Raw genomic sequence first — 11,553 nt, forward strand, 5'->3', positions numbered from 1 at the left:
TATTAATTTTATTGTTTTGCAACTCTACAGATGATTGATTGTTATGTGAGTTTGAAGGATATTTATGAACAGAATATTCGATATATTTTATTATCCATTAAAGGAATACGTTCGGAATACCAAAATAAACAAGGGTAATTCATTCCAAATGCATGAACTTAGCTTAAAATTATTAAATAATAATTTTTTATTATTATCACTATTACAGAAAATAATAAATCATTATTGTTATAATTAGTATTACGGAATATAATAATTCGTTTTCGTTATTATTATTACTGAATCATTGAATTGTCAAACTTTAGGATGCATGAACGTAATTTTTGTAATATAATATTGTATAGTCAAAATATTTTAAGCCAAATTAGAGGTCACTTGGGCCATGTTAGATGCGGCCCAATCTCATCTAGTCTCTAGAGATGAAGGGCCTAATTGAGATAAGCACATGGTGAGTCTCACACGGAAGCTACTGATACCTAACTAGGCGAGTGACACCTAACATGAGGGTACACGACCGAACAAAAAGTATGTCATGGAAAGGTGGAGAGTTGAACTCACCTATTATTGTTCGTCACTACTCTCTCCACTACCCAAAATATTTTCAATTAGTTAAAAGATAGTGGGAGAGTGGGTCTCTCCGCTTTTTCCTCAACCAACTCCCGAACTATATAACAAAGGACTAAACTTAAGGTATCAACCATGCAAATTTTATAAGATCACTGTCAGCTCGATACCACTAAAATAACCTTAGCAAGAAAAATGATAAATACATCTTAGTTATATCCTCCACAGAGTATGCATTTTAAACATCTTGAATTCATGTTCCCTTCACTACAAAAAAAAATTGATAGTGGGAATGGAATGAACATGTACTTGAACCTCAGGGTACATGATTCGATTCTCGTGGAAGGCAAAAACTCCACTAGTGAGGGGGTGAAGAAGATCGTGAGGTGACAGTGTCGGGACCGCCTAAGATGAGGCCCTGAGCTGTTACGATGAGCATACTCTCATGACAGGAATACGTATACAACGTGAAACAATTTACATCGGACGAAAATACCCTCAGAGAGATTGGATCAAGCTCAACTGTGATGGGACATACAAGGATTCAATAAACATTGCAGACTGTGGTGGTCTTTTTCGGGACTCAGATGGCTAAAAGAGTATACACAAAGGATTGGGGATTGTGATGCACTTCATGCTGAAATGTGGGGAATATATACGAGAATGGAAATGGCGAGAAGACAAGGGTATACACATCTTATAATGGAAAGTGACTCCAAACTTCTGATTGATATGGTAACGGGAAGGTGCAAGCTCAATGAAAACACTCTTATCTTGGTTATCGTATCCAAGACCTCTCGAACCTACAGTGGCACGTTAATTTTAATCACACATGGCGTGAAGGAAATAGATCGCGCAGATTGAATAGCTAGTTTTAGTCTCGAACAAAGTTCATATGATGTGAGAATTTTGGAAGATCCTCCTATGAACCTCCAACATCTCCTCTTTGATGATATCTTCGGAACTTATATGCCTAGTTATTATGGACTTTGCCCTCTTTATTCAACGAAAAAAAAATTATATCATGAAAAAGTAATCATATCTAAAAAGAATTAAACACTCCTATCAATAAGTATATTCCAAATAAATAAATAAAAATACCAATCGAGAATAATTTATTCTCCATAATCACAAAACATAATGAAGTCGAGAATAATCTAAAAGCAGAATTTGATCCATTGTGCCTGACATGGTTTAAGGTTATGTTGGATATCTGTTGCCACTTGACACTAGAGCAAATGAATGCTAGCATTATTTTGAAATAAAAACAAAGCTTTTCCAGATGTAACAAAAAAAAAGATTTAATTACACAAGTGAAAGTTAGGAGAACATATAAACTCCAAATATAATGTTCAAAAAAGTAAATAAAAATTAACATCCCTCTACTTGTAGCTTGTTAGAATCAGAGATACACAAAATAAGAAAAGAGAAAGACGGCTAGGGTTTCAATAGAATATCATTGCATTGCTTGACATTACAAAAAGGTTACTAGAGAATATATAATAAAACCTAATGGACTCTAAACTAACAGGCCCAATAACATAAACTATTATTTTATTATCTAACACCTACTCTCAAACTCATGATGCATCAACAAGAAGCATTATGAGTTTGTCAAACAAAATACGAAAATAAAATAAACTACCAAATAAAATAAACTTCTAACGTCACCCCTCGAGCTAAAGCTTACTAAGCTTTAAGCTTGTTACAAATTAGCCCTGACAACAAATCAACCCAATTAAGATCACGATCAACTAAGAGGAGAGAACCAAACCAAATTAATCCAACATCCAATCCAATGCAGTCCAAGCTAACCAAAAACCAAATCAATCGAACAAATTCAAACTAAACCAATCATAAGAATCAATAGGGAGAAGTGCAATCAATCAGAAGAAGTGCAATAGGGAGAAATGCAATGCAATCAGAAGAGAAGTGCAATAGGGGGAGAAGTGCAATGCAATCAGAAGAAGTGCAATAGGAGGAGAAGTGCAATAGGGGGAGAAATGCAATACAATCAGAAAAGAAGTGCAATAGGGGGAGAAATGCAATGCAATCAGAAGAAGTGCAATAGGGAGAAGTGCAATGCAATCAGAACAGAAGTGCAATACGAGGGAGAAGTGCAATGCAATCAGAAGTGCAATAGGGGGAGAAGTGCAATACAATCAGAAAAGAAGTGCAATAGGGGGAGAAGTGCAATACGATCAGAAGAAGTGCAACAGAGAGAAGTGCAATGCAATCAGAAGTGCAATGAGGAGAAGTGCAATAGAATCAATCAAGCAAAACAAAGGGAACTAGACAAATCAAAACCAAACTAACTGTAACCAAAGAAACCAATTTAAACATAACCAACAAAATACCAATACTATGCACATAAATATTCCAACAACATTATGTGCCACCGTCTTCTTCATGACCATATACATGAATTCCAAAGAACTTAGATATTATGGCCTTTAAATTCCAACTCAGAGCCTTCCAAATGCCACCAAGAACCAAGAGTTCATAATAATTTTTTTTTTAATAATTCAAAAACTAACAATTTGCCAAACAAACCAAGCCACCGATATAGAGAAAAGCAACAGTATGAGATGAGAAACAATTTCTTTTTCATCAGATTCTCAACAACAACAAAAATTCCAAAAGCAGCCATAAACCAAAACAAAAGAAACAAATTCCCAATTCCCAAATCAAACTAATTTTGACAACTAACCCTAACTCAAAAATCCACAAACTCGATTCACGATTTCGTTCCCAAATTTTTGAGAACTCGATAGCGGAAGCAACAAACAGTTCAAGGAGGATCGAACCCTGCTCTTGATGTCATGTTAGAATCAGAGATACACAAAATAAGAAAAGAGAAAGACGGCTAGGGTTTCAATAGAATATCATTGCATTGCTTGACATTACAAAAAGGTTACTAGAGAATATATAATAAAACCTAATGGACTCTAAACTAACAGGCCCAATAACATAAACTATTATTTTATTATCTACTTGTAGCTAAAGCATGGTCGACGGACCACACTCCCAACCAACCCATTTCAGCCTTGAAAATACATTAATTAGTGTTGATAATAATAATAATAACAATAAATTAATAATTAGTGCTGTCTTCTTCTTCTTCTGCTGAATCTTTCAATTCCGCAAAAACCTTCTCGCTTTGTGTGAATCCATAAAGCATCTTCGCATCAAGTCCGTACATCAATTTAACAATGTCAGATTCAAAAACATAAGCATCCAACCCATCCAATTCTTCACTGCTTCTATCAGCCAAACCGGGAAAATAGAGACCACGCTCCTTCTTAGGTATGGGCGGGTTAAGAGCTTTCTGGAAGATATTGAACCTAAACTTTTCTTCTTCGTCGTCATTGTATGTTATTCGATAATATTTGCATCATTTATCGAAAATTTCTTGATTTGAGAGGCTTGTAAGTAGAAGAACAAACAAGCATTGTTAAGCACAGTCAGCCAAGATATATTATTATTATTATTATAAGAAAACAAGAAATTAGTTAAAATATGATTTAGGGTTTTGTACCGGAATCAGTGTTGTGTTCTTCTTCTCCTACTAAATCTTTCAATTTCGCAAAATCCTTCTCAACTATAATAATAAAATCAAACAAGAAATCATCGATCCATTTCAATTATTATTTTTTAATTGTAAATAATTAGATGTTGTGCTGCTGCGTATCGTGCTCTGGTTTACTGTGGTCCGTACCTGGAGACGCCAGACATTGCCATCAGAGAGGAAAGGAGAGGTTAGGGTTTGGTACTTTAGAGAGGAGAGGAAGGCAACACGTACTGGTACAAACCCTAAATCTCTTTAAGTTAATGCCAAACTAACACTAAAAGTACGCAGAACAACTCTCAAGATCTCTTTATGCCATAAGCTGATCCGCAGTGTATGCAAAGTTTCAAATGCTTTAGGTCATTAATGGTGTTTTGTTTTAGTCCTGCAAAAATATTTTCATGTTGAAACCGGTCCCTCTAATATTCATTTTAGTCCATATTTTAAGGGACTAAAATCAAATATTCTACATATTACGATAACAGTTTAATTGTTATGTATTGTCGGTTTAAAGATTTTTTACACATACATCCAATGATGCGTTGCCATATCATTTAATGAATATGACACATCATGTGGTTTTAATTACCATACATGATGTGTCGGTATATTATTGGACGCATGTGTAAAATAACTTTACACTGACGGTGCATATAAATTAAATTCTTACGATAAACAATTTTAATGTGGATCAATTTTGCAGGACAAAAACAAAACACTAAGACCCATTTTTTTATAATTAAATATTTTATATTAAATACCTATTAGAATATTTGTTTTCGTTGTTGAAATGAAATTATTTATCTCTTAATATAAATTAGTGTAGTACTAATAATGAGTAATTACAATGTGCACCTTTGCTTTACTATTTTTCCTGAACGTGGAGGAGGTTTCTTTTGGTTCATTCCTTAAAAATAGGCAAATTATAGTGCCATAACCACCAACAATAGATTCTATTATCACTCATCTATTGACTCATCAGTTACAAAAGTCTTAAACTAGGCTCTCTTTTTTCTTTTCTTTTTTATTTCAAAGAGGGTTTAAAACCCAGCAACAAGGAAAACTACAAAGAAACCAATCTAGGGGGTTATCCTATTAAGTCAGCAAGTAACAAACTACTCAGCTGAGCAGGACAACAATTATAAAAAATACTACCAGCTCTCATGGAGCAACCAATACTAGCTAGAGCATCCGCACATTTATTTGTTTCACGATAGGCATGATGAACTCTGACCTCCCAATCAAATCCAAGAAGCTTTCTAATTTTTTGAATTATAGCACTTCCACAAGGGCTTCCTTTGCTATCATCTGTTAAAGCTTGAACAACTACTAAGGAATCCACATGTAACTCTCCTGCTTGAAAATTCATTCTTCTTGCAAGCTCTAAACCTTCCAACACTCCCCAAAGTTCTGCTATATATGCATTCCTTTTTCCAATGAATTTTGCATACCCTCCCAACCATTCACCTTCACTTCCTCTTAACACATATATATCTCTACATACTAGTCATGGTTGTTGCATAGGATTCGGTTCACGATATATAATTCAGTGTTTGCCAATGTTACTAAACCCTTATAGCCATGAACACATTAGGCATATTTTCTTTTACCGTAATCAATTGGAATTGTGGAGACTATTCCAAACGTAGTTTCATGTGCTCTTCCTCAACCGGTTCATTCTTTGTTTTTGTTGATTCTGCTTCTTATTACATATGTCCTCGTGTAGACCTAGTTAAGCAAATATCATTGAGTGAAATATGAGTTGCTGCCATCAAGGTTAGAGGGTCCTCCGCTGTTTGTTTATTTTAATTATACTTATGCTTATGTGATTTTTATGATGTGCATAAATGATATATGAATTCTAGTGATGCATGAGTTTATTTCCTTGAGTGTGTTTCCTTGTTGTTAACCGTGATTGATTATGTCTTTTGATTTGATGATTGGGGTTAGAAAATGTGTTTTTGGTTGGTGATTGGGATTATCATCGGGGAGATCTTGTCTCTAAACTGAAGTTAGAATAAGATCGTTTTTGATTAGTTACTCGGTGTGAGTAATTTCTGGTGTGACTAACATAGCGGTGATAGGACATTCATACATTTTTGGTGTGGTTTGGAATAATACCCAACGGTGGTGTACCGAACCATAATATCCAACGGTGGGGTATTGTGTCCAACGGTGAGACACTATCCAATGTTGGGACAATTTACTCTGCGGAGCGGTGATATCCGGATCATATAAGGTGCATTAGAGTATCATGTAGACTAACCTCTAGGATTTGGTGAGGCATCGGAGGGTGTAACTACGGTGTCATGTGGTAAGTGATTGATATCTACTTATTTTATTGGTGATAATTTATGATCAAAGCATGTAGAAATATGTATACTTGACTTATGTTTTCCTATGTTTTGAAGAGACCCTCACTATAAATTTGGCCAGGTTAATCCAGTAGATCAGAGTTACGCAGCAGAAGCGTGGTGACGTATAGTGGAGGCTCCGAGTTGAGGATATCGGTGTTAGTCTTGTCGAGAGATTTTCACAAGCGTCCAAAATTATGACCGCTATAGATTGAGTGTTTGGGTAGTAAAAGACTAGTAGTCTTGGTTTAGAAATTTATTTTGAGTTAAAGAGAAATTCAATCTTTTGAAATTACATTACTCTAAATTATTAATTTGGAGAGATCTATTATTATAATACTTAATACATTTAGCATTATGAGTTTACTTTATTCTTTAAAAGAAATGGTTCATCTTTTCGGTTAAAATTTGGTTAATTAACGTCCCGAAAATTTGGGGTGTTAGGTTCGAATCCTAGTCAAGACAAAATTGTATTATTTTTTAATAAAAATTGCAAGATAAAATAGAGGGAAAACAGAGAAAACAAACTAGAGTTTAGGGTTTGCTTGTGTATACAAGCTTATAATATAAAAGTTTGTGTGAAAAAATCTTAAACGGTTGTTATTTTATTTTTAGTCGATTAATTTAATGGCTATAATTTTATCTTATAAAAAGAATAAGTGGATATACTGAAGTTTAAACTTCGGTCTCTGCATATTGAATCCAATATTCCTATCAACTAAAATATGGTTTCTTCAAAACCTCTTATAATTTAGGACGAAGGGGGTATAATTTATTTTATAAAAATTGTCGGTATAATGATTTGAACTCGACATTAATCACAACTATCATATTATAAAAATTATTTGATTTTAATAATACTAACTATTTTATGGTTTATTTTTGTGTTAATCCTCTAGTTTATTTATAAAAAAAAAAAAAAAAAACTTTCGCAATTTCCATTAATCATATACATCGTTCGTAATATATCTGGAATTGTGACAATTGTTACAATTTTATTTTATTTTTTGACAATAACAAATGATATTCACTCATCCAAAATGATAGAATACATCAATTACAATAACATATTCAACATCGCTAAAAACGTAAAAGGTGAATCTGAGAAAAACGTACAACACCAAGGTTAATAGCATACAACGACAAAATACCTACAAATAATATGATAAAATCAAAGTGATCAAAATATTCATGCCTCCAGATCTGCAACGCTAATGCCCAAATCATTGGTTAAATATGTAATTGACTGGAGTCGATCTTTCAATAGGAATTAAATGGACACCGCAACAAGACGGTAAATCAAACAACGACGAACAACACAACGTCGCACTTACATGACAGAATAATAAAAAAACACACAAGAAAAAAAAACTTAATCAATATGAAAACCCCTTATTTAGATTAAAAGAAGGAAAAAAAGATACAGATGGTTCCAAACCAAAATATGATCTAACATTACGTCTAGGGGATGAAAAATTAGGGCTTGCTTTTACAATTAGGGTGACTTATTAAAATTTTGGCAAGTATAGAAAATAAAGTATTAAAGTTAAGAGAATGTTATCGATAACATAACACCTTTGATGGTAAAAAATGCCAGCTAGTTAGCATATAGGAAACTTTATTTTAAGCAAAAATGATGACTCGAATAAGGTAAACAAAGGCATCCCAACTACGTTGGTGCCCTTCATTTATCTTAAAAACCGAGTCATGACACAATTATTATTAAAGAGAAAAAAAAGGAATACAAAACTTGGGGGGACCAGACCAAAACCCAAGTCGGAGCTAAACAAATTAAAACTGCCTCATTAAAAACCTTACATGTAAAATCCAAACGGAAAAACCAGGTGAAGGGAAAAAGAGTACAGCTAACGAAGAAATGGTGATCAAATTTGGTGGTTATTTGGATTGTGATTGTTATTTTCCATTAGAAAATAATTGTTACGAGCATCACCAAATGAAACCTCCAGCTGATTATTGTTCAGTTGAGTTTGAGTAGCCCAAGCAGAGTTGTTGATCATCCCAAATGGATTGCCATAGCTTGTAGGTGCAACAAGATGAGGCCATCTAATTCCATGATAAAAAGGTGTCGACCCTGCAGTTGTAAGGGGATATTGATGATGATAATGACGATTTGAGCATGGACACAAATGAGGACCAAGTCCAAAAGTTCCCATTTGAATTTCTCTGTCCATTCTTGAAAGCACCCTTTCACGCCTATGGGCGTTTTGGTGTCCTCCCAAGCCTTGAGGACTTGAAAACATCTTATTGCAAAACTTACATGGGTATTTTCTCTGCTCATCATGGATCTTAAGGGATTTGGATGAAGATCCCCTTCCTCTTCCACCTCCTATACTCAAAGACAATGACAGATGTGAATCAGCAGCTAATCTTTCCTCCATCTTGCGCTTTTGCTTTCTGTTCTCTCCAGTAACACCATCACCAAAGTGTAGTGTTTCAGACATTATTAATTATATTGTTTTGCAACTCTGCAGACGATTGATTGTTATGTGAGTTTGAAGGATATTTATGAACAGAATATTTGATATATTTTATTATCCATTAAAGGAATACGTTCGGAATACCAAAATAAAAAAGGGTAATTCATTGCAAATGCAATGAACTTAGCTTAAAATAATTAAATAATAATTTGTTATCGTTATTATCACTATTACAGAAAATAATAAATCATTATCGTTATTACTAGTAATACAGAATATAATAATTCATTATTGTTATTATTACTATTACTGAATATTTGAATTTTTAAACTTTAGGATGCATGAACGTAATTTTTATAATATAATATTGTATAGTCGAAAGATTTTAAGCTCAATTATAGGTCACTTGGGTCGTGTTAGATGCGACCCAATACCTCGTCTAGTCGTATAGAGATGAAGGCCAGCCTAATTGAGATAAGCATGTGGTGAGTCTCAAGCGGAAGCGGCTGGTAGCTGACTGGACGAGTGACACCTAACATGAGGGTACAAAGGAACGGAAAGTAGGTCATTGAGAGGTGTAGAGCTGAACTCACCTATTATTATTCGTCACTACTCTTTCGACTACCCAAAATATTTTCAATTAGTTAAAACATAGTGTGAGAGTGGGTCTCTCCACTTTTTCCTCAATGAACTCCCTAACTATATAAGAAAGGACTAAATCTAAGGTACCAACTATACAAATTTTGTAAGATCGTTGTTAGGTACACTGTCCGCTCGATACCACTAAAAATAACCTTGGCAAGATAAGTACATCTCAGTCATATCCTCCATAGAGTATGCATTTTAAACATCTTAAATTCATGTTCCCCTTCACTAAAAAAAAATTGAGGGCGATTTGAACTATCTCAGTTAACAAACGCAAATGCAGTTGTTAGTTCTTTTTGATGTAGTGATATTTTTTTTAAGTAGTCTAGAGGTTAAAAATTCACCCCTTAAAATGAATAAGTGAAAAATCTTGAGTTTAAATTTTGGTTCTTGCATATATAATGCGATGTCCCTACCAACTGAGTTATGTTCTCCGAGACTTATGTAATGCCATTGGTAACACACATGATTGTCAAAATATATTTTATTTGTATGTATAATTCAAAGAAGAAAATCAAGCACTCTTATTCATTGTATCAGTCAGAGTATGAGTCATCCTTATTATCCCATAGTTTATCGTATTTCATCGCTATCTCAGATGAATGGTGAGATTTATTGGCACCACATATTCATATAAGCAAATATCAGGCCGCGGATGCGATCTGCCAAAAACATGAATTTAGTCTTTTCTTGCCTTTTCATAGTTTTGATGTCCCTTGGCTGATGTTGTTGCGATCAACTTCCTTAGGGTTTTTAGTCTTGTTGTTTCTTGGGCTTTAATGTCCTTTTTGTTAATATATATATATGGCTGCTAACTTACTTCCACCTAAAAACATGTTGGAGTAAGTTAGCAAGCCTACTCCCACTTTTCTTTTACCAAAATACCAAATCTATCTATACATAACAGTTATTATTATAAGGTTAATTTTGTAAATTTACTTTCATTAATTAAGAACAAAAAGAAAACACCCTTTCACCCCAAACAAACATCACAGTCACACACATCGCATGTTTTTAATTCACACACATCGTAGGTCTGTGTCAGTGAATTTGTAAGACGTCACTTAGTACATACCCTAAACATGACATGCATGGCTTCTGATTTTTTTGTTGAAAGCTTGATTCTACGATTCCATAGATTAAGTGTGTGTTTGGTTTGGCGGTGAAAAGAATTGAGTTTGACAGAATTGAGTTTAAGAGAATTGATTTTGGTTAAAAGTGAGTTGAACAGAATTGATTTATGTTTGGATATATTAACAGAAAAGTGATTTTTGTAAACTCATGATGTTTGGATAGTTTGGATCAAAATTGAGTTTGAATGCATAATTACTAAAATGGGTATTGACATCTACTTAAAATTATATTTCTAATTTTTTGTCCAGACTTTTTCTGTTTTTTTATATCTAAGTCTCTTTATGCTAGGTGATTAAATAAATGGTTAATTGCATATTTTGTCCCTTATGTTTATTTTAGATTTTAATTTGGTACCTTATGTTTAAAAAGTTTTAAGTTGGTCATTTACGTCAAATTTTCGTTTAAATCGTCAACTTATCTAATGAATTTATGTACGTGGACCACTTAGGAGAGTACTATGTGAAAGTTTTAAAAGAAATTAACTCAAAATTTAACAAAAAGTTAGAAAAAATTAACTCAAAATTTAACGAAAATGACCAATTTATGTTGAGATCAATAACATAAGAGTCCAACTTAAAACTTTTTAAACATAAGAAATCAAATTGAAATCTAAAATAAATATAAAGGACTAAATATGCAATTAAGCCTTAAATAAAATATTGTCAATTTTTTTTTGTTACAATAAAATATTATCAAATAAGTCTATCAAGTAAAACATAGTAATAATAATAAAACAATTGTACTGAGAGAAATAATAATAATAAAACAGCATTGCCCACTCAAGGTTAACATTGTAAATATAAAATTGAATAACTACAAAAAGATGAGAATTGATTTTACTAAACGCAAA

The 11,553-nt window shown here is 33.2% G+C and overlaps 1 protein-coding gene across 1 annotated transcript; it reads right to left on the minus strand.

The window, feature by feature from the left end:
• Nucleotides 1–8,369: 8,369 nt before the first annotated feature.
• On the minus strand, nucleotides 8,370–8,948 carry LOC123904723 (zinc finger protein GIS3-like). Its single transcript, XM_045954351.1, has one exon. It carries the CDS (start codon nucleotides 8,946–8,948, stop codon nucleotides 8,370–8,372), a length of 579 nt encoding a protein of 192 aa, XP_045810307.1.
• Nucleotides 8,949–11,553: the final 2,605 nt, after the last annotated feature.

The sequence above is a fragment of the Trifolium pratense genome, linkage group LG2, assembly GCF_020283565.1.
Source record: "Trifolium pratense cultivar HEN17-A07 linkage group LG2, ARS_RC_1.1, whole genome shotgun sequence".
NCBI classification, from domain to species: domain Eukaryota; kingdom Viridiplantae; phylum Streptophyta; class Magnoliopsida; order Fabales; family Fabaceae; genus Trifolium; species Trifolium pratense.

Excerpts from the sequence above, each read along its gene's own strand:
- LOC123904723 (XM_045954351.1), bottom strand. The coding sequence starts at position 8,948 with ATGTCTGAAACACTACACTTTGGTGATGGTGTTACTGGAGAGAACAGA.